Here is a 25205-nt window from a genome sequence, read left to right on the forward strand (position 1 = left end):
CAGGCTTGCTCTAGCCTATGTTGTTGGCTCAGACCTGTTTTTGTAAATGTCCCTGGTCTGAATACATTCCTGCAGAGGTCCCTGGCTTGGTGGTTGTTCCCACAAAGGTTTCTAGTTCTGATCTACTCCCTTGAAGGTCCCAGACTCAGTTGTGCCCAGACTCTCAGAGGCTCTGGCTCAGGCCTTTTCCTTCAGAGGTCCCAGACTCATAGTTGGACCTTCAGAGATCTCTGGTTCTTGCCTACTCACTCAGAGGTCCCAGACTCAAGCTCAGACCTGCAGAGGTCCTAGATAAAGCCTAGTTCCTCAGAGGTCCTATACTCACACCCAAACCCACAGGGGTCCTGGCTTAGGTCTACTCCCTTGAAGTTCCCAGATTCATGATCAGACCACAGTGGTCTCTCTCTCTGGAACACTTGCTCAGCCATTGCTCCCCTGTACCTGCTTCTGTGGAGTTCACTGTCTCAGGTCTTCTCTGGCCCAGGTTGCTGGCTTAGTTTTGCATTCATAAATGTCTCTGGTCTGGATCTGCTCCCGCTCCTTTGGAGCTCACTTTCTCAGACCCACTCTAGTCTAGGTAGCTGGTTCAGTCTTGCTCCCATGGAGCTCACTGCCTCTGTATTCCAATTTATATTTAAAATTCTGAAAGCTGGCAGGTGAGAGACCTGGCTGTAGCCTGTACCACCATGGCCAACACACACCTTATTCTGTTCCCCCAAGACCCGCTCTGCCATCCAACCCCCACCTACCTCATCAACCTCCCTTTAGCTAGCCCTCACCCCAAACCCCAGCAGAGTACATAGGCACAAGCACAGCCCACACCGGTTGGAAGAAAAGACTTCCTAGGCACAGATACAGCCCACATCAGCCAGAAGAACAGGAGAATATGCTGGATCTAGGTACACACATGGCCACAAACCTCAGCTGAGTCAACCCTCCTGGACCTGAAGATCTACCAATCACCAGAACCCTTGGCCATTTCTGAGAAAAGCTAAAAAAGGAAACAGATAATAAAAGGAATAAAACATCCACCCAACAAAGACAACACAAGAATCAACACCCATACATAAAGCCATTCCAAACCCAGATGCATAAATGCTAGTGTAAGAATACATTCAACAACAGAAAGAGCAATATGGTGCCACCAGAAACCAGTGATCATACAACAGCAAGACCTGAACATTCCAGTGAAGCAGAAGCAAAAGAAGACAAACTTAAAAATAACTTTATGAAGATGATAGCGGCCCTTAAAGAGGAAATAAAAAATTCCATCAAAGCAATGCTGTAAAAGACAAACCAAAAATTGGAAGAAATCAATATATTCCATAAAGAAAGCAAGGAAAAGCAAAGAGGTGAAGGAAATATTTCAAGACTTAAATTTTTCAATAAAAGCAATAAAGAAAACACAAAACGAGGGAATTCTGGACATGAAAAATCTGAGTAAGGAACTACAGATGCAAGAAAGCATCACCAATAAAATGCAAGAGATGGAAGAGATAACTTCACATGTTGAAGATACAATAGAGTAAATAGATTCATTGGTGAAAGAAACTGTTAAATCAAAAAAATCATATCACAAAACATCCAGGAAAATCTGGGATATCATGAAAATACCAAACCTAAAAATAATAGGGATAGAAGAAGGAGAAGAACACCAGCTCATATGCTCAGAAAATATATTTAACAAAATCATAGAAGAGCACTTTCCAACCTAAAGAAGGACATATCTATAATGGTACAAGAAGCTTACAGAAAATCAAATAAAGTGTGCTGAAAAAAAGTCCCCTTACCACATAATAATTAAAACACTAAGTATACAGAATAAAGAAAGAGAACTAGGAGCTACAAAGGAGAAAGATCAAATAACATATAAAGACAAACCTTCAAGGAAGAAATAAAAAAATTAAAGAATTCCTAGAATTCCATGTGAATGAATGCCTAAACTTATGGGACACTGTGAAAGCAGAGCTAGGAGGAAAGTTCATAGCACTAAGTGCCTACAATGAGCAATTTATAAAAATCTTACACTAACAACTTAACAGCATACCTGAAAGCTCTATAACAAAAGGAAGTAAACTCACCTAGGCAGAATAGATGGCAGAAAATAATCAAATTCACAACTAAAATTAATAAAATAGTAACAAAGAAAACAATACAAAGAATCAAGAAAACAAAACTTGATTCTTTGAGAAAATCAACATGATACTTATCCAAACTGACTATAGGAAGACACAGAATATTCCAATTAACAAAATAAAAACAAAAAGGGGAACATAACAGACACTGAGGAAGTCCAGAGACTCTTTAGGTCCTACTTCAAAGATCTGTACTTTTTAAAAATGGAAAATCTAAAATAGGCAATTTTCTTCATAGATTCCTTATATCGTAATTAAACCAAGACCGGATAAACAATTTAAATAGATATATAAGCTCTAAAGAAATGGTTTCATTCATCAAAAATCTCCAAACTAAAAAAATCCCAGGGTCAGAATGTTTCAATGCAGAATCCTACCAGACTTTCAAAGAATAATTAATAACAGCATTCCTCAAATTTTTCCACACAATAAAAACAAGGAAACATTATTAAATTCTTTTATAAGGCCAGTTACCCTGCTACCCAAACCACACAAAGATGTAACAAAAAAAGGGAATGATAGACCAATCTCCCTCATGAACACTGATGCAACAAAATACTGGTGAAATGAACCAAGATCACATAAAAATCAATCATGGGGACCTTAGGAGAAGATAGAAGGGGAGGGGAAAAGAAGGATGGGGAGCAGAGAAAATATATAGCTCAATAAAGTCAATAAAATAATTTAAAAAAATTGTCAAGTATAATCAAGCAGGCTTCATCCCAGAGATTCAGCAATGAATACATGAAGATCTGTCAGTGCAATAAACAAATTGTCAATGCATATAAAAACACTGAAAGGAAGAAAATCATGTTATCATCTTGTTAGATGCAGCACAGCACTTTGACAAAAATCCAACACCATTCATGATACAAGTCCTGGAGAGAGTATGAATACAAGGGACATGACTAAACACAAGAAAGGTAAGTTATAACAAGCCTATAGCCTACATCAAATTAAATGGAGAAAAACTCAAAGCAATTCCACTGAAATCAACAACAAGTTAAGGGTAAACACTCTCTCCATACCTATTCATTACAGTACTCAAATTTCTAGATAGAACAATAAGAAGGAAAAAGGAGATCAAATGATTAAAAATCGAAAAGAAAGAACTCAAACTTTTGGTATTTGAAGATGATATGATAGTATACCTAAATGATCCCAAAAATTCTACAAGGGGTCTTCTACACCTGAAGAAAACTTTCAGTGATGTGGCTTGTACAAGATTAACAAAAAACAAAAACAAAACAAAAAATTCAGTACCCTTCCTATATAAAAATGTTAAATGGACTGAGAAAGAAATTAGGGAAACAATACTCTTCACAATAGCCATAAAAATATAAAATATCTTGGGATTAACCAAACAAGGAAAATTCTGTATGACAAGATCTTCGAAGAAAGAAATGGAGAAGATATCAGAAGATGGAAATATCTTCTGTCTTCATAGACTGGTAGGATTAACATTGTAAAAATGGCAATGTTACCAAAAGTAATCTACTTATTCAATGAAATCCTCATCAAAATTCCAACATAATTCTTTACAGACCCTTAAAGAATAATATCCAACTTCATATGGAAAAACAAAAATCTCAAGATAGCCAAAGCAATACAATGTACAATAAAGGAACTTTCCAAGGGATTAACATCCCTGAATTTGACTTTACTGTAGAGCTATGGTAATAAAAACCACATAATATTGGCATAAAAACAGATAGGCTGATCAAATGGAATCAAATCAAAGACCCAGAAGTACTAGACAACTATGAACATCTTATTTTTGACAAAGAAACAAAAATTATAAAATGGAAAAAGGAAGACATCTTCAACAAATGGTGCTTGCATAGCTGGATGGTGGCATATAGAAGATTGCAAGTATATCCATAACTATCTGCTAGTACAAAACTCAAGTCCAAGTGGATCAAAGTCCTGAACATAAATCCAGTTATACTGAAGCTGATAGTTGAGAAAGTGAGAAGCATCCTAGAACACATGGTCTTGGGGGACAACTTCTGGAGTAGAATAGCAGCAACACAGACGATTAGATTAAAAATTAATAAATGGGACCTCCTGAAACAGAAAATCTTATTTAATGTCACAAACACTGTCAATAGAACAAATAGCAGCCTACAGAATTGAAAAAGATTTTCATCAACACCACAACTGATGGAGGGCTGATCTCTGAAATATATGAAGAACTCAAGAAACTAGACATCAAAATACCAAATAATCCATTTAAAAATGGGTGCAAATTTAAAAAGAGAATTCTCAACAGAAAAATGTCCAATGGATGAGATAAACTTATGGAATTGTTCACAATCTTTAGCCATCAAGGAAATGCAAATCAAATGAGTCTGAGATATCATCTTACACCTGTCAGAATGGCTAAGATCCTAACCACTTCTGACAGCCTATGTTGGAGAGGACTTGGAATAAGGGAACACTCTTCCACTTCTGGTGGGAGTACAAAGCTGTACAGCTACTTTGGAAATTAGTATGGTGGTTTCTCAGAAAATTGAGCATCAGTCTATGTCAAGACCCTGCTATACCAATCTTGGGAATATACCCAATTGTGCTCAATCATAATACAAAGACACCTGCTCAACTATGTTCATAGCAGTGTTATGTGTAATAACCAGAACCTATGAACAACCTAGATGTGCCTTAACCAAAGAATGGGTAAAAAAAAGTGGAACATTTACATAATGGAGTATTACTTAGTTGTAAGAAACAATGACATCATGGAATCTTAAGGTGAAAAGATAGAACTAGAAAAAACCATCCTGAGTGAGATAACTCAGACCCATAACGACAAACATGGTATGTTCTGACTCATAGGTGGATATCTGCTGTAAAGGATAATCATGCTACATCCCTAAAGAAGCTGTATAATAAAGCATACCCAAAAGTAGATGCATGGATTTCCCTGGGAATTGGAACTAGAAGAGATCTTCTGGGTAAACTGGGAACAGGAGTGTTGTGTTATGTGTGTTTGGAGGGATCAGAAAGTGAGGGATCAGGTTGGTGAGGTTAGTAGTGGGTCAGAGAGTAAGAGGAAAGAAAGAGTTGTCTTGATGATGGGAAATGTCAGGGTTAGGAAGAAACCTGATACCATGGAAACTCCCAGTAATCCACAAGGACAACACCAGCTAAGATTTCTGTCAATAGTGCAGATGGTGCCTAAACTGGCAATTATAGAGGGAACTACTTTTTGGTTTTTGTTTGTTTGTTTGTTTGTTTTCAAGACAGGGTTTTCTGTAGGGCCTGTCCCAGAACTAGTTCTTGTAGACCAGGCGGGTCTCAAACTCTGTCTGCCTGCCTCCCGAGTGTTGGGATTAAAGAAGTGTGCCACCACCACCTGAAAAGAGGGAACTTTTCTTTCCCCACTGCCCAGTACCAAATAACCATTCTGAGTCTAAACATTAATTATAAATGTTTTGACAATAGGTCATGCTTATTACTAACTAGTTCCTACATTTTAAATTAACCCATTTTTCCTTATTTACACTCTCTCATCTGTTTTGTACAGGTATATAGCATGGAACGTACATTTCCTGCTCCCTGAGTCTGGCTGGTGGCCCGGACTCAGCCCTTCTTCTTCTTGTCATTCTCAGTTTGACTCTCCCACCTGTTTCTCTCCTATTCAACTACTGGACAGTCAGCTTCTTTATTAAACAAATGAGAGTAATACATATTCCCATTGTGCAGAAGTATTATTCTACAGCATGCTATTACCTGTAATCAGATTATTGTCTACCCTAATTATCATCAGAGAGCTTTCATCAAATAATAGGTGGAAACAGATGATGCAGAGATCCATAGCCAAGCACTGGCCTGAATTTTGGGATTTCTGTTGAAGTGAAGGAAGAGGGATTGTAGGAGTTAGGGGAGGTCAATATCTTGACTGAAGAATCCACAGAGAGCTGACCTTAGCTAGTGGATATCCATGGACTCTGGACTGACAGCTAAAGAGGCTCCATGGGACTGACCTAGGCCCTTTGCATGTGTGTGACAGTTTTGTAGCTTGGTTTGTTTGTGGGGCTCCCTGTAGTGGGATCAGGACCCATCCCTGGAGCTTGAACAGGCTTTTGGGAATCTTATGACCCATGCACAGTTTGCACAGTTGCCTCATTCAGCCTTTATACGGGGGGTGGGGAGGGGAGCTTGGTCCTGCCTCAATTTGGAGTGCCTGATTTTGTTGACTCTCATGGGAGGCTTGCTCCTTTTTGAACAGAGACAGAGAAGTGGTTGGGAGGTGTAGATGGGAGGCAGGGGATGGGAATGGGAGGAGAAGACGGAGAGGAAACTTTTGTCAGAATGTAAAAATAAATGAGGAAATAAAGGAAAATTTTCTGAAAGCTATATATACATATTATAAAACTATTTATCATAAATAGTAATGCTGAATTTTATAAATGAGCAAAGTGTTTTCTGTTTTAATACAAGGAAATAAAGCAGTAAGTTTCTTGACAAAATGCTGACTGAATAGTATACCTATGCATCAATTTTCTTCTTCAATAAATATTTAATCAGTGAGAAATACATATATCTTCCTCCTTATTTTTCAACACTTTCATACTAAAATGTGGATTTTAGTTGTTTTTACCACATAATCTGTTCTTTTCTTCTTCCCAACAAGCTCCTTTGTTAGTGCCTTCTCTCTATGTGTGACTTGCTAAACTAACTAGAGTTGTTTGAATCATTGTGGGTGGACACCACTTATTTAAAATGTTGTGAAGTTCGTTGTCATCTATTTAAACATATGACTATATATTAAATATAATGACTATAATAAAGGTAACACAGGAAAGAAAACAGTCAGAAACTAGGACTATGTAAGTAAAGCTGAATAAAGTTGCAGGTTGGATGTAAGGAATACCATTGCACAGTGTGGTATGTAACCATCTCCCACTCAAGGGAGTAAGAGTGAGAAGAAACACCTGTAAGGTGGACGCCTTTCTGTGGCACTCAGTCACCCTGAGTAACTATGGGAAGGAAGCATGAAGACATAGACTTGACTTCACCCTTCTCCTTTCAAGGTAACATTGCTGATATAATATGTGGAGTACAGAATCCAAAACAGTCAACAAACTGGAAAAATGTGGAGTGGACTTCACAAAACTGAAATGGATTCTAAACAATGCTATGCCTGACAGCAGGAGGAAAGATGAATTGAGAGGCAGAGAACTATGCCATTTCAAAAAAAAAGGAGGCTTAGGGGGAATTTAATACATAAAGTTCCTTCTCTTTGGAAGAATAAAGAGCTGGCAAAGAATGAATAGGAAAATCAAAAGATTTATACTATATAAGCCAAGTTGAACTTCTGTTAGCTGATGATCTGTAATATAAATTATACAATTTATAAATTATGTAAATTTATAAATTATATAATATATAAAGATATTTAAAAAATAAACCTAGCATATGTCACCCATAAGTAATACCATTGCTATTTGCTTTCAGAAGTACACCTATCAGTTATAATTCTCTGAGCATGGGTGTAACCTTTACAACTTGGAGAATAATCGGTATGTATTTTCAATCTATCAAATCATCCCTTTTTAATATATAAATCTACCTACATATGTATTTAAACCTAGAGGTAAACAATAATGTAAAATAGGAGATTGCTTTTTTATGGCTCTCCCAATACTTCTACTTCTATATTTTAGTCATGGGTTTTCTACCTGACACATAGTTTACTGTATATACATGTACACTAACTGTAACATAATGTCTCCTCCACATTTCTTAAATTTTTTATTGATTTTATTGAACTATACATTTTTCTTTGTTCCTGTCCCTTCCTTCCCCCACTCAACTGAAGAATGGATAAGGAAAATGTGATACATTTACACGATGGAATATTGCACAGCAGAAAAAAATAATACATGTTGAGATTTGCAGGCAAATGAATGGATCTAGAAAACATTATAGTGAGTGAGGTAACTTAAACCCAGAAAGACAAATATCAAATGTACTCACTCATAAGTGGCTATTAGACATAAAACAAAGAAAACCAGACTACAATTCACAATCCGAGAGAACCTAGACAATAATGAGGACCCTAATAAAGATATACATGGACCTAATCTACATAGAAAGTAGAAAAAGACAAGATCTCCTGAGTAATTTTTGAGATTCCTTTAAAAAATATAACTAAATATAGAGAGAAATTATGTGAAATAAAAGCTATGCTTTTAAACAAAGAAATGCATCAACCATATTGCATCACCTGGAGCCATGCAATTGGATCCAAAGCAGACAAGTAACTCTGAGAGATCATACAAAGCATCCAGATGCTCACAGTAATTTCATACTTCTTATGTGCTTGTGAAGTCCCCAATCAAAAAGAGTCCTTTAAATAATTTCCCCTAGTCATTGTTTTTGACAATGTTTACAGAACCAGTCATGATTTTCCTCCATCAAAGAAACCTCACAATCAATCAAGAGAGTGGTTGGTTGTCCCTATATACAGTCTTGCAACTTTTGCACCAAAGGCACTACCAGACCAGTAGGTTGGTACTGTAGCAGGGTCTAGTGATAGCTAGGTAAGAACTGCTTTTTCTCCTCCATCAGGGTGCACAGTGCCTTATAACTCTGTGAATACTAGCCAGCTGGGAGCTTAGGGCTGTTTTCTCTGTGTCTTGTAACCAAAGAGTGCAGTGTCTTCAGTAATAGCGTCTTATGATTGGGTTATGTTGGGATTATGATCACTGGCATTGGACTGTATTGTTTCAGTTACCTCTCCATCCTCCCTGGCCAATACTCAAAGGAGAGGAAAACCATGTTTGGCAATGAGATTTTCATTTAACGATACATGTCTTCAGGGAACAGGATCATTTACTAATGTGGCGTACTTTGGTTCAAACTCTGAACTAGATCTTACCACATGATCCAGATATACCACTCCTGGGCATAAAACCAAAGGAGTTTATATGCTATTACAAAGATATTTGCACATTCATGTTCATTGATTTTATAACCATTACAGCTAGGAATAGAGTCAACTTAGATGATCATCAGCTAGTGAATGGGCAATGAGAATGTATACATACATACATACATACATACATACATACATACATACATACAAACATATTACTCACCTGAAAATAAAAAGTGACATTGAGAAACTTTCAGGCAAATGAATATAACTGAAAGAAATTATACTGAGTGATGTCTTCCAGGTCAGAAGACACAACTCAGAATGTTCCATCTCATGTGAATACAGCTTCCTTTCATTTCCATGTTAACATAAAGTACAATTGGAAACTAGAAATGATTCATTGCTTGATGGGATGCATTTGGGAAAGAGAGAAAGCAGAATATAGGTGAGATGAAAGTATAAAGTGAGACTATAGGGAACAGAAGTGTTCAGACCGGAAGTGAAGTGACGGAGCAGCAGGAAGATGAGCAAAAGGAAGCGTTAAACAAAATGAAGTCTTCATGAAGAAGTTACATGTTCAGCAATGATCTTGTATCTGAGGAAAAGTATAATAAATGGGAATTATAAGACTCATGTGATGTAAAAGGCAGAAGAAAAATACTGGGAGCTAATATTTAAGAGCATTGGGATGAGATGGATCAGAAAGATATTGGGGATAATTCCAAAACTAAGAATTATAGATTTATGATATCTCATCAGTTTGTAAGCTAAATGAAAATAAAAGACATGAATAGGCAATGTATTTCAATTTAATTGGCAGTAGCACATTGTGCCAAAAAGTAGTGTGTATTTGTGCATGTTTGTGTGAATGTGTGCAGTTTGGTGCCATATGTAGTTTCATACATCCACTGGAGAATCTTGGAATCTCCTGGGAGTATGGGAAGAATACTGTAAGACAAAAGTGAATACAGTCAGAAAACATTAAGTCAATTTCAGTCATTAAAATATCTTATAATTGTGTATCTTTATAGATATTAAAAATAACAAAATCATGTAGTTTACTTCCTTTGAACTAAATATGTCCTACTAAATATCCCATGCAAGTTCAGCAACTGCTTTAAGATACCCTGTAAACAACAACATAGACATAATTCTAAAATCACTTCACATTGCTATCATTTGTATACATTCAGGGTTCAGGATATTGACTACCAGCATTAATAAGTCAATCTATAAAAGACCATTATGAATTTTAAATAATGTGTTTAGAGGACTGTATGTGTGTGTATTTTAAGAAGAAATTATTCTAATAGTGACCGAAGTGTTTCTATAGACAACTTAAAATCATTGTCTACTTCATAGGATCTGTTGTTCTACCAGAGATTTTTAAAAAAGTATCAACAGAATCTTGCATTTACTGGAACATTAATAAATGTGGATTCAGAGGACGTTGTTGGATCTACAATGTCTCAAAAGTGGTCTACATGATGATGGGAATAAGTAAGTTATGTATTCTGATAAAATTGTTTTTAGAATTTGTAATTGTTTATAATAAGGTAATAATTAAGAATGATTAAATACTTAACTAATTGTGTACAAAGTATTTTATAAACTTGTACTACAGAATTTATGTAGATACTTACACTTTTATTCTAAATGCACTTGATTTCTGTGATATTATATAATAAAGAGTGATAATTAGTATGACTTTAATTTGTTAACTAATTCTGGCTATACATCGATACAGCCAAATTGATTTCCTTTATGAATTTTTCACTTTTTAATATTAAATATTATGTAACTTTGGATAAAAATTATTATAGCTCTAAATAATATTATCACAATCTTTTTGAAGACTAAATGTCACAATTTCTCCTTTTTAATGGTAATACAAGACATACGTTATTTTTCAGATACTGAAAATCTCATAAAATTACTTAGTATTTTTCTTCCAAATACATTTTGACATGTCATTGTCTTGTCCCCACAGTCGGTGTCTGTTTAATAAACACAAAGTGGAGACAGTGATCAGGATACAGGACAAAGACATGAGCTCTCAAGAGTTTTCCTGTCTCTAGTGAAGTGTTTCTTCCATTGAGGCTGCTCCATCTCCCAAAACAGTGCTAATCACCAGAAACCAAGTTTTCAAATCCCTGAGCCTATAGGGACATTCTCATTCAAACTACTACATTCTACTCCCTGGTTCTCATACATAAGCCCATGGCTGCAACATCATATAAAATGCATTTAGTTTGCCTTTAAAGTCCTCATTCACTTCAGCAGTCTTAACATTGTTTCAGTGATTAAAGTCTCTTTGAAATTCAAAGCAATCCTCCTGTAACCCTACATAAAGTCAAAAGAGCCGTTACATACCTCCATCTACAACACACATTATACACATTACTTTCCCAAAGGGAGAGATGGGAAAATAGTCAGAAAATAACTGACCAAAGCAAGATCAAAACCCAGAAATGAAAATATCTAACCCTGTAACTCCATGCCAAGTGTCAAAAGTTTTAGATGGCTCTACCCCTCCATATTTTTTGAACACAATATATATTATTCTATTTCATTTGCTGTGCTCTCTGACAGATATTTCACTGCTCTAGCATCTCCAAAATCTTGTAGTCTCAATGGTCACCCAGGATTCATTTTCACAACTTCATGGCTTCTTAGAGCCTATTTTTTGAAGGGACTGCCCTGCCAAGTGCTTGCTGACTTCAGCATCAAACTGAACCATTGAAGGAGGAATTTACAATCCCCTCACTTTTAATTCTTTCTATTTTTTTAACTTATATTCTTCTGTCATGTATTGCAACCTTATCACAGTTTCCCCTCCCTCCACTACTCCCATTTTCTCCTCCTACCTCCCCTCTCCCCAAGATCAACTCCCCATCTGTTTCCTATGTTTCCATAGCAGTCCTCCTAGGGATACCCACTGAACATGGCCTTATAAGATACAATAAGACTGGGCACAGGCCCTCACATCATAGCTCATCATGGCAACCCAGTAGGAGGAAAAGTGTCCAAGTACAGGTAAAATCACTAGTGTAGTACCTTGTGAGCAACAATGTCAGATTTGGCTTCCGGTTTGCCATGGACCCTCACACCCTGGAGTCACATTTTTAGTAGCTGTAATGGGTTTGCTGCAAGTCCCTGACAGCTTGCTGGGGGTTCCCAAAGCAGCCAGCCCCAAGCAGGGACAGTGAACAAGACCACACGGCAGACCTCCAGGTCTCCATGTGATGGTGGCAGGTGAGAGAGAGACGGATAGGCACACCATGCAGAGTGAAATTGGACATTTATTAGGTGGGTTATGGAGGGGAAGGGAAAAGGGGAGAACAGGGGGGAGAGAGAGAGACAGAAAGACAGAGACAGAGAAAGAAAGGGGGAGAGAGGAGAGTCAGAAGCTGCCTCTCCAAGAGAGGTACAGCAAGAGAAGAGAGAGGGGCTATGGCTGCAAACAGAAAGGGAGTAGGCGTGGCTTGTCTCTTAAAGAGACAGAACATTACATTCCCATCTCTTTCTTATTATAATAAGTGGGAGATTAGGCACCACAGGTTAAAGAAATTGGATTGGTGGATTCTCAAGACTGGTTCCTGTTTATTTGTGGGCATCATCTTTGGTGGGGGGAACCTGAGATGGCTGGGTGCTGGTCACATCCTGGCATGGTTGGTCTCTTTGCTCCTGTCTGGTGTTTGCTGCATGGAAATATCTGGCATCTTTTTTTTCCCCCGAGACAGGGTATCTCTGTAGCTTTGGTGCCTGTCTGGTATCTCTTACACCCTGTTAAGGTATTGACAGAAGAGAGGACAAGGTTAAATTAAGGGGAAAAAATAGGACCAGGGAATTGAGGGGGATGTATCTGACTTGTTTAAGGTGGGTCAGGGAATTGAGGGGAATGTAGCTGACCTGTTTAAGGTGGAACCTTCAATTTGGCTTTCTGGAACTCATGAGAATTCTTTGCGTTTGTGAAAATAGAAGTTTTAGACATATGTCAGAATGATTGCGACAGATATTTTTCACAGTGAAAAGTATTTTTTTAAGACTATGAAAGGCATTATGAGAGAGAAATTTGATCTGAAATTTCTTTGGTGGGGTTGTCCTTTTAATTTGACAACACCTCTTAGTTGTCAAACTACATCAGAGATCTTTGAGAAGAATGCATAAGAAAGAAATTTGATAACTTGTATTTGTCCTCACACCTTTATAACTTGTAGGTCTTGTATTTGTATTTTACTGAAATTTGTTTGGTGGAGGTTGTCCTTTTAAAATGGCAAAACCTCTCAGTTGTCAAACTGCATCAGAGATATTTGAGAAGGATAAAATTTTACTTGAGTTACTGATTTAAAAAATGACAGAGAACTTACTTGTTTGGTACCCAGAGCTACTCCTCAGGGTCCTCCATGGTGTCATTTGCCTTTTGTTATATAGTGCAGGGCCTGACAGGCTCCAGAAAACCCTATGGGCTAAGAAATCTGTAGGAAAACAAGTCTACCTTTACCTGAGCAGCTAGGCTGTTGATTCCGGCAATTCTGTCCATGTATGGAGATCTTCAGTTTATATGAAAGGTTTTGCCTGGTGGTCAGCACTTGGCAGGTGAAGCGAATTGCAGATGGATGTTGCTGTGTGCCCATTTGCCTTCTGTCTTCTTTGGAGGAAGTAGAGTGCTGTTGCTAGGAGCCAACTTGTCTCTCTTTGTTATGAAAAGTTTTTTAATAAATACCATATTTCCCAGATCTCTGAGCAGTTGAGGGCTGTTTATCAGGTATAACTACAGAATAGAATCTGTCTGGAGGGTTGGATCTGAGTTTGATTGCACTGGCTCTCAACAGTTAAGATTTACACTCATAAAAAGACAGAAAGAAGAAAAACTGCTTGCAATAGAAGGTTAATGGCAGAACTGAAAATAGTAGAGAACAGCTTAATATATTTTAAATGAGGGTTGAATTAAATATAAAGTATTTTTATAAGAGACTTAAAAGTACATACCAGTTTAAAACATGAGACTTATTTAGTCTGAAATGAAATGTAATGAACAATTATAACATTTAATGGTAAACATAGGTGCATTTAAGGTTACGTGTATGAACACACACACATACAGAGTGGATAGGAATTGGGGAAAGTGGATGCTCTTGGTAGGCCCTACCAAAGGCATGCCACTGCACAAAACACACATGTAACAGAGTCAACAGAAATTTAGTGGAAAAAAAAAACCATAATAAACCAGGAGACAAGGCAGGAAGTAGAGCTTGATCACCTGACCTGACTGCCAGCCAAGATGACCACAAAGTTACCAATGTAACAAAAGTTAACACTTGGGAACCAGGCAGGAAATATCTCAGTAAAGATGGCAGAACTTGGTCACCTGACCTGGCTCTCAGCCAAGATGACGACAAAGTCACCTGACCCCAGTCGAAATGGCAGCAGTCACCTATTGTATGGAAAAGCCACAATTTTTGAGCTGCAGAGATTTTAAGCTTATTAAGAGAGACCTAGAGGTGCGATCTGCACTGTGACTGAGTCACCATGCCACAAGCTGCAGAGGGGAGCAAAAGGCTGGAACTGAAAAAGCTGAACCATGTCATGGCTAGAACTGAAAAAAGCCAGGGGATGGAGATGGATGTCTGCTACCCACAGCTAAAATTGTGAAAACCCGCAAAACACCACAAGGTGCACAGTGAGATGACTCTCGACAGTGGGCAGGGTGTGAATCAGCTTGCAAGACTCATTGGGAAGACGAAGGTCTTCTATCTATGTCCAGGAACAGAGAATTTGGACTGCTCTCCAGTATCGAGAGGGAGGGGGAATGGTGTGGGGGAAGGAAAAGAGGAGTGGGGATAGGGGGAGGGGACTGGGGGGAGGGGGCAATATTTTGGAGGAGGGGAGGGAAATGGGAAACGGGGAGCAGGTGGAAATTTTAATTATAAAAAATTAATAAACTCAAAATCAAATTAAAAAAAAAAAGACTCATTGGGGGCATCCACCCAGGCCATGAGTGGAAAGGTAAGGCCTGATGGGATCCGGTTGTGACTCAGAAGCCAGAGAGGCCAGAGACCACTCTAAGCGACCTTTTACAATGATAAGAAAAGAAAAGGAATGGAAAAAAAGAGAAAGAAGAATCTGAGGGACCCTGAACCCACAGTTGAATGCACTGCACAGAGTGTATAGAGATAGTGCAGATGGATTGACCCAGGTCAGTTCAAACACAATTTTAGCTAAGGGGAATGACCATAGCAGAATGGGGGAAACTCACCAATGGAAGTGGGCATACGGACACGTGGTTGTTGTGGAGAAAATACCTGGTTCTGGATTCTGACCACCCGGAAAGAGACTGGGAGGGGAGAGCTTCTCGAGTCTTGGAACAAAGGTAATGGGTTTGCTGCAAGTCCCCGGCAGTTTGCTGCAGGGTCCCCAAAGCAGCCAGTCCAAAGCATGGGCACAAGACCATGCAGCAGGTCTCTAGGACTCCATGTGATGGTGGCGGACAAGATAGATGGATAGGCACACCATGAAGAGTGAAGTTGGACATTTATTAGGTGGGTTATGGAGGGGAAAGGAAAAGGGGTGAAGGAGAGAGAGAGAGAGAGAGAGAGAGAGAGAGAGAGAGGGAGGAGAGAGAAGAATTAGAAGCTGACTCTCTGAGAGAGGGACAGAAAGAGAAGAGAGAGAGGTTAAGGCTGCAATCAGGAAGGGAATGGGTGTGGCTTGTCTCTTAAAGAGACAGAACATTACAACCTCCACAGAAGCAACAGCCAAGGGAGGATACCAGAGTCAGAGACCTCTGCAGGACTGGGATAGAACCACGGACCTCCACAAGAGTAGATCTGAGCCAGCAACCTCCAGTGGAGCAGGCCTGAGCCAGTGACCTCAGCAGGAACAACCCCAAGTGAGTAACCTCTGTTGAAGCAGGCCTAAATGAACTCTGAGATTGCAGAGTAACCCCTTGAGTGTCAAGTGACCTCCTGGAACACCAAGTGATCTCTGGGGTGTCTGAAACTGTGACCCTGAATATACCATGAGGAACAACTATCTGAGCCTTGTATCAACTGGAACCTTGAAAAGTGATTACCAGAGGCATAGGCTCAATGACATCAGTCAAAGGAAAACATGAGTAGACAAGGTAAGAACACACTCAACCCCACAAAGAGCAACACACCAACACAAACCTGGCCCTATACAAAATACTAGAAGAAAAACTCCAACCCAAGGACAGACAATAGATGATCTCACAGAATCGAATCCCAAAAGCAAAAAAAAAAAAAAAAAAAAAAGGAACTAGCAATCACTGGTCATTAATAGCCAATAATATAAATGGACTCAACCCATCTCTAAAATGACACAGGCTAACAGATTTGATACAAAAACAGAATCCATCTTTCTGTTGCATACAAGAAACACATATTAACCTCAAATATAGACACTGCCTCAGAGCAAAGGGATGGAAAAAATTTTTTCCAAGCAAATAAATGGACCTAAGAAACAAGCTGGTGCTTATCTAACAAAATAGACTTCAAACTAAACTCAATTTAAAAAGGCAAAGAAGGATATTTCATATTCATTACAGGAAAAATATATAAAGAAGAAATCTCAATATTGAACATCTATGCCCCAAATACAAGGGCACCCTCATATGTAAAAGAAACACTAATAAAGCTTAAATCACACATTACATCACAGAAAATAATAGTGGGAGGCTTCAATACCCCACTCTTACCTCTGAACAGTTCTTCCAGATGGAAACTTAACAGAGAAATAAGAAAAGAAGCAGATACAAAAAATACTCAATATATTACTGGCAAACTAAATCCAAGAACATATCAGAAAAATCCACCATGACCAAGTTGACTTCATCTCAGAGATGCAGGGATAGTTCAGCATATGAAAATCTGTCAATGTAATCTACCATATAAACAAACTGAAAAATAAAAAAACACATGATCATCTCATTAGATGCCGAAAAAGTCTTTGACAAAATACAGCATCAATTCCTGGTAAAGGTCTTAGAGAGAGCAGGGATACAAGGAACATACCTAAACATAATAAAGACAATATACAACAAGACAACAGCCAACATCAAAGTAAATGGAGAGAAACTCAAATCAATTCCACTGAAATCAGGAACAAGACAAAGTTGTTCACTCTCTCCATATCCAATATAGTACTTCATGTTTTACCTAGAGCATAAGACAACAAAAGGAGATCAAGGGGATACTCATCGAAAAAAAAGTCAACCTCTCACTGTTTGCTGATAATATGATCATTTACATAAGTGACCCCAAAAATTCTATCAAGGAACTTCTACAACTTGTAAACACCTTCAGTAAGGTAGCAGGATACAAGATTAACAAGAAAAAAATTAGTAGCCCTCCTGTACACAGATGATAAATGGGCTGAGAAAGGAATCAGAATCATCACCTTTCACAATAACCACAAATAACAAAATATCTTGAAGTAACTCTAACCAAGTGGAAGATCTGTATGTCATGAACTTTAAATACTTGAAGGAATTTGAAGAAGACACCAGAAATTTGAAAGATCTCCCATGCTCATGGGTAGGTAGAATTAACATAGTAAAAAATGGCAATCTAACTAAAAGCAATGTACAGATTCAATACAATGCCCATCAAAATTCTTCACAGATCTCGAAAGATAAATACTTTACTTCATATGAAAAAGAATAAAAACCCAGGATAGCCAAAATAATTTTGTATAATAAAGAAATTTCTGGAGGCATCACAATCCCTGACTGTAAACTCTACTACAGAGATACAGTACTGAAAACAGCCTGGTATTGGCAAGAAAACAGGCAGGAGAATCAATGGAACTGAATCAAAGACCCAAATATCAATCTACACACCTATAAAACACCTGATTTTTGACAAAGAAACAAAAAATTATAAAATGGAAAAAAAAACATATTCAACAAATGGTGCTGGCATAACTGGATATCAACATGTAGAAGAATGAAAATAGACCCATATCCATGACCATGCACAAAGCTCAAGTTCAAATGAATCAAAGACCTCAACATAAAGTCAACCACACTGAACCTCACAGAACAGAAAGTCACAGCAGATATTACTCTTAAAATTCCAAACCCGATCTTCTATAATCACTGTGGTGAAGGGTGCTCCCTCAGGCAACTTATATCAGTGATTTTGAAGATTCTACAGGACTCATAGTTTCTTTTTTGGTCTGCCTTTATATTCCATCTACAACTTCTGCAGATATTGTTTAATATTTCTATCTTCTCTGGCTGCCTATTGCTCACTCTAGACGTCCACTTCACAAGCTAAATTTGGCACTGTCTTATTAGGCCTGTTCTATGTGGGCTATATAATCTTGCAGCAGATTTCGAGCTTTTATTTTTCAAAATTTATGAAGGTGTCAGGATCCCAAAATATTTGCATTTTCTCCTCTGGATGACTAGGACCACTTAGTAAGATTTGCTTCCAACATGAGTATTGGAACTTAAGTCTATAACTACTTAGCGGTACTCACTTGGAAGCAAGGAAAGTTACCCTAAGCAGCAAGTCCATTCAGAGTTAAAAAGCTTAGGCACTGAAGAATCCTCCCCTGGCAGGAACAGACTTCTGTCCCAAGAGTTTTGAAATGTTCTAAAACCCCTTTTTCATTGTTCTGATGCACAATGACCCACTCCTGTTTAGTCACAGTAATCTCATTAGCAAATGCTCTCTGGGCCCCACTTCTATTTTCTTCTTCCAAACATTTGGCCTTGCTCTTTCCTGAACAGGCTATGAGCTCACCAAGTCTTTTTTTTTTTTTTTTTTTTTTTTTTTTACTTATTTATTCATTTTTATTCTTTTTTAATTAAAATTTCCACCTGCTCCCCATTTCCCATTTCCCTCCCCTCCTCCCAAATATTGCCCTCCCCCCACTTCCCTCCCCCTATCCCCACTCCTCTTCTCCTCCCCCCACTCCATTCCCCCTCCCTCTCGATACTGAAGAGCAGTCCAAATTCCCTGCCCTGCGGGAAGACCAAGGTCCTTCTATCTACGTCCAGAAAGGTGAGCGTCCAAACAGGCTAAGCTCCCACAAAGCCAGTTCATGTATTAGGATCGAAACCTAGTGCCATTGTCCTTGGCTTCTCATCAGTCTTCATTGACCGCCATGCTCAGAGAGTCCGGAATCAACCCATGCTTATTCAGTCCCAGACCAGCTGGCCTTGGTGGGCTCCCAATAAATCAGTTCCACTGTCACAGTGGGTGGGTGCATCCCTCGTGGTCCTGATTTTTTGCTCATGTTCTCCCTCCTTCTGCTCCTCATTTGGACCTTAAGAGCTCAGACCGTTGCTCCAAATTGAGACTCTGTCTCTACCTCGATCCATCGCCAGATGAAGGTTCTAAGGTGATATGCAAGATATTCATCAGTATAGGATAGGGTCATTTCAGGTTCCCTCTCCTTAGTTGCCCAAGGTACCAGCTGGGGACATATTCCTGGACACCTGCGAACCCCTCAAGAGTCAAGTCTCTTGCCAACCCTAAGATGGCTCCCTTAGATAGGATATATATGGGATGTACTCACTCATAATCGGTTTCTAGCCATAAAATAAAAGACATTAAGCATATAATGTGTGATCCTATAGAAGCTAAATAAGAAAGTGAACCCAAAGAAAATCATATAGTCATCCGCATGGAGAGGGGGAAGTAGACAAGATTCCAGGGCAAAAACTGGGAACTTGCGGGTGAGGTGGCATGGGGCAAAGGGGAAATGGGATGAGAAATATGAGAAGGGGAGGATGGGAGGAGCTCGGAGGATTGGGATGGTTGGGATATAGGAAGGATGGATACGGGAGCACCAAGTCTTTTCATTTGGTTTCTTTTTTTTTCAACTGTGATTCTGAATAACAAGGCCAATACTACCCACAGCATAGTCTTACTCTTTTGATGTTTGAACTTCTGCCCTCTTGGTGTTAAGCACATGTCTTGTTATATAATTACTTTAAGAGCAATTTTATTTTTTATAAATTAATATTTAAATATCTACATAAAGGTTAAAGCAACTTGGTTAAATTTCAAAAATATAATTCATTTATGTGTTCACAAATTAGCACACTTCATAAATTTGTTGAATATTAATCCTTGGAATCTATCTGATAAATATGAAAAATTTTGTAAAGATTTTAAATAAATATTTTGAGGTAAGTTTATATTATTAACTATATTAATTGGGAAATTAATACTTTAAGAAGAAAGTTTATCTTTTGTTTGGGTAGTATTTTTCAAAACTTTTGTTAAAGGAATAGTTACATTCCTGATTATTATTTCTTCTTTATTCAGGTGTTGTTTTCCAAGCATCCTTAACCTTCTTTAGTCTTTTGGCACTTTTCAGCTATAATCGTGGTGTAAAAAAAAGCACTGATAATGTGGTTAAGAAAGCAAATGCAAGTAAACAAGAAAAAACTTAATTTCTAACAGATTCCTCCATTGGGTAAGAATTGCATCTTTTCCCTTTGTCAATGGAATATCATATTGATAACCTTTAAAACAATAATAGTAAATAGTTATATTTAAAAATATACTTATTGTAAACCCAAAAGTTTTATTATGAGCATAATAATATAATCTGTGTTAAAATTATTGAAGATATTAAAAATATACCCTTTTTTAACTCGAAAAGATATTGTAGGTCTTATTATTTTCCCTTATCTTGGAAATAGATTCTTTTCTCTACAATCTATCCTCACTACAGTTTCTTCTCCTCTCACCCTTCTCAGTTCCTCCCAACTTATCTCCCCTCCAGATGCACCCCATTTCTGTCTCTTATTAGAAAAGAAAAGACTTCTATGAGATTACAACTAAACATGACAAAATAAAATGTAATAAGATAAAAAGAAAAGTCATCATACCAGTGCTGGACTAGGCAACCCAATAGTAGGAAAAGAGCCCCCAAAAGCAGTCACAAGAATCAGAGACCCATTTCATCATATACTCAGAAGCCCCATAAAAATACTTGGTTGAAAGCTATAATATGGATACAGAGGACTTGGTAAAGACAACTGTAGGACCTGTGCTTCCTGCTTTAGTCTCTGTGAGTTCTTTTGAACTTTGTTGATACAGAGGGCCATTTTTCTGGTTTCATCCATTTCCTTGGGCTCTTACGTCTTACACTCTTTCTGCTTCTGTTTCTCTGGGTTCTGGAGCTCTTAAAGGAGGAATTTGAGGGAGACATCCTATTTAGATCTGTGTATTCCAAGAATACACAGGAAAAACTTTTTGTTCTCTCTCTCTCTCTCTCTCTCTGTCTCTGTCTCTCTCTCTCTCTATCTCTCTCTGTCTCTGTCTCTCTGTCTCTCTCTGTGTGTGTGTGTGTGTATTTGTGCAGAATATTGTTGGGAGTCATTTTATTTATATTTATTCCTGGGTTTCATTGAAGAATTTATTCATTTCCTGTTTCAGGACTCCAACTATATTCATAAGGCTGTTTTAAGGTCTTTTTCTTGTGCTTCAGCTATGTTGAAATACTCAGGTGCTCTAGTAGAGACATACTACTCTTATTATTGTTTGTGCTTTCATGTTGTCTTATGGGATAGGGATGGATATAGATCTACTTGGTGATCTGGATTTGTCTTCGTTGGGTGGGATTTTGTTTCGTGGTTTCCTTTTTTTGCTCTAGATTTTCAAAGAGTGTGATACCTCTGAGGTGGGAAATTATCTCTGAAACTGATAGATATATCCACTTAATGATTCAGGTAAAATGTATTTCTGAATATTGAGAGATGGTCCTAAATAATGGAGATGGACTAGATGTCTGAGTGGATGAGAGTAGGGTGTTCAGCAAGGATCTGTATATTTTGTATCCTTGGAATCAGGGGAGACAGTGAAGAGAGTTTACCCCATAGTTTCTTCTATAGCTCTGGGGATGATACAAGCAAATGGGCTCTACAGGAACAGAAGAAGAGCAGAAGATCTAGACACAGTCTATCTGATTTCTTGGCAGGAGTGGTGTGTGGGATAGCAGGGAGGGTCAGCTGGAGTTGGGGGATGAAATAAAGAAACAAGTAGGGAGAGGGAGGTACAAGGGGAGAGCCTGTAAGATCCATAGATGTAGCAGAAGGTAAAGGAAGGCTGCAATGGGTGTTCAGATGAAGAGATAGAGATGAGAGTGGGGGATTGGATTTGGAGGAGGAGAGGGAGAGCGGGGGTCTTTAGTATACCTGTTTGCCCAGCCTGCTCAGCCAGTGTCTTCACAGGAGAGCTTTCTGGTGTTAGAGATTGGTATACTGAGATGAATTGGGGGAAGAAAGGCTGGAGGAGAATGTCTTTGGGATCTGTTGGGTAAGGGATCGGAGAGGAACAGGAGACCTCAGCAAGTTGTTATGGGGCTGGGGATGAGTCTAGTAGATTGGTTCTGGAGGAGAAGAAAGAAGTAAGGATCCACCTCCTGTCTACTTCCTGTGCTGGAAAGAGCAGCAAAACCTTTTGGTTTTCAGATGATGCCTTCTTGACTTGCGTCCTGGGTGAGAGCAACAAGTGGGAGAAGGAAGTTAGAAGGGGAAGATCTACAGGAGATGGAAGAATGGGGTGGGAGCAGGGAAGGTTGACACCGGTGTTCTCCTGCAGAGCTGAGGTGAAGACTGGAGGATTGGATCTGGGGGAAAAGGATTCATACTTTTTGCTTTTAATATGAAAACACTTAAAGGAAGAATCTGAGATGAAATGTGAAAATATACACAGTTTAACCCTACAAGACTTCCTTATTAGTTACTGGGCATAGAGAATTTGAGAGTCTATTAAAAATGTTCTACTTCATTTTTGAGAATTTCACACATGTATAAAATGAAATATTATCACATCTACCCTTCATTACCCTCAACTCCTCTCATGTCCACACAGCATGTACAGTTCTCAACTTCATTTCATGGTGTGTTTGTGTGTATGTGTGTGTGTCCCAAAACGTGAAGTTAGTGCCGGCCATTTACTTGAGCATGGGACTCAATCTATTTTTTTAAATTTTTATTTATTATTTGCATGTGTGTAAGCATGTATGGATTTGCATGTGTGTGCTGTGGCATTTGTGTGGAGTAGACTTGAACTAAGATTACTCATCTTGGTGACTTTACCTGCTGCTCTTTCCTTCCAGCCCCTAATGTCTATTTTTGTTACTTTTGCTTTCGAGTTTCAATAATTGCTCTTAATAATCCTATAAATCAAATTACATATTTCACTACAGAACATAACAAGAAAATTTAAAAATTAAAATCATGTTACATTTCTAAAAGATTATTTTAGCAACTTGAGTCAAAATTACATTTATTGATTATTTGACAGAGATAACTTGAGAAACTTTATTCTAACTTTTTTCACTGCTTTTTATTTTAGAAGATATAAAATATGTCATCATGTTCTCTACATTTTACTTCCACTTGAATTTTATGAATAGTGCCTGATAACCTGACTCAATTGCCTATTTCTTTTAATTTTTGAGTTTATATTTAATCACAAGTATTTCTTTGCATTTGAATATAGACTATGTATCCATCAATATAGGAATTTTTCTCAAGTTAAGATGTTCTAAGGAAATTAAATTTTTCTTATATACAATGTAGTGTTTCCTTGTGTTTTCCAAGTACTAGATAAAAAATGATTTTTTTAATAGCAAGAACACAGAAGTCAGTTTTCTCTGCTCTTTCTCTGGGAGAAATGATAAACTTAATGTGACCTTAAATGGAAGAGTGGCTCTATCCATGGCCATGGCATGCAGAGGAGAGTGTGAAGCAGGAAATAATCAGTGCACTCACATTCCGTAAACTGAGCCTGCAGGATGAAAATCTATCAACTAGTTTTATGTGAAAATTGACTTAGTCTTTTTGGTTTAAACCCACAGGACCAGAGAACCTATGAGGATCTGAGTTCTAAGTCTATCCTCTGAAGATTTCATAGGATTTGTGGCCGGGCTATAATTTAGAAGAGAAAATATAGCAGAAAATATCTATCTCATTTTCACAATAAATAATACTTTTATGAAACGTTTCTGATCATGGTTTATGAATTAGGATTTTTTTCCTTAGTTTTATTATTTGGAAACATGTGTTGCTGCCATAGTGCATGCATGCGTAGGTCCCTGCAGGCAGTTTACTCACAGCAGCTTGTGGGCTATGGGGTTCAACTCAGACTGTCAAAACTGTAGATAAGCACTCTTACTCCCTAAGCCATTTGCTAGTCATTGATTAGGATTTTAACATATTATTGTATGTCTATGATGTAGATATTAGTCAGAATTAGTTTTAAATTATTAAATTATGTATATGAAAGTATTCTTAAATCTAGATATGATTTGAATATGTGTATAGAGTTAGATAATGTTAAAATAATAGCATTCAGATTCTCTTGAATATACATGTAATATGTATTAATGCATTAAGGACTCATTTAATTTACATTTTCTCTCTTCTCTCTCTCTCTTGAAGAAAAACAAAAGTTATAATAAAAATTAAGAGTTGAGTTGTAGGGTAAAGACTTTTTTTTTTTTTTTTTTTTTTTTTTTTGCTATGGCAGTGATGGAGGAAGGTCATTGGTTAAATAATAAAGAAACTGCCTAGGCCCATTTATAGGCCAGCCCTTAGGTGGGTGGAGTAAACAGACAGGATGCTGGGAGAAAGAAGCTGAGTCAGGGAGTCGCCATGATTCTCTCTCTCCAGACAGACGCAGGTTAAGATCTTTCCTGGTAAGGCAGCTCGTGGGCTACACAGAATATTAGAAATGGGTTAGATCAATATGTAAGAGCTAGCCAATAAGAGGCTGGAACTAATGGGCCAGGCAGGGTTCAAAAGAATACAGTTTCCATGTAATTATTTCGGGGCATAAGCCATGCGGGCGGCCGGATGCCGGGGACGCAGCCCCGCCGCTCTTATTACAACATGGCAGAACATCATACACTGGCTCACAAATTTATTCAGCGCAAATGAAAAAGAAGGCTATTAAATAAATTAAATTAAAATTCATCACCTTGGCTTAAGTGAATTTGACTGCCTTTGAAATAATCTTGGGAAAATAACTCAGTATTAGATAAGACAGCTTAGTAAATAAATAATATTTTAAAAAGTTAGCCATATGAGGAATTACTCAAGCATGTGAACCTATATTTGGATTACTATAATCTTTGTAAAGTCAGACACGGAACCATGCCTCTGTAGTCTTTGCACTCCTATTACCATA

The 25205-nt window shown here is 37.9% G+C and overlaps 1 protein-coding gene across 1 annotated transcript in view; it reads left to right on the forward strand.

Moving 5' to 3' along the window:
• Positions 1-25205, forward strand: part of LOC130869261 (solute carrier organic anion transporter family member 6C1-like) — a 113985-nt gene that overhangs the window by 73886 nt on the left and 14894 nt on the right. Inside the window, exons 11-12 of the mRNA XM_057761266.1 lie at positions 7596-7660; positions 10384-10521. Coding sequence (XP_057617249.1) covers positions 7596-7660; positions 10384-10521 — 203 coding nt within the window. The remainder of the gene's footprint in view (positions 1-7595; positions 7661-10383; positions 10522-25205) is intronic.

The sequence above is a fragment of the Chionomys nivalis genome, chromosome 2 (genome assembly GCF_950005125.1).
Source record: "Chionomys nivalis chromosome 2, mChiNiv1.1, whole genome shotgun sequence".
Taxonomy (NCBI): Eukaryota; Metazoa; Chordata; class Mammalia; order Rodentia; family Cricetidae; genus Chionomys; species Chionomys nivalis.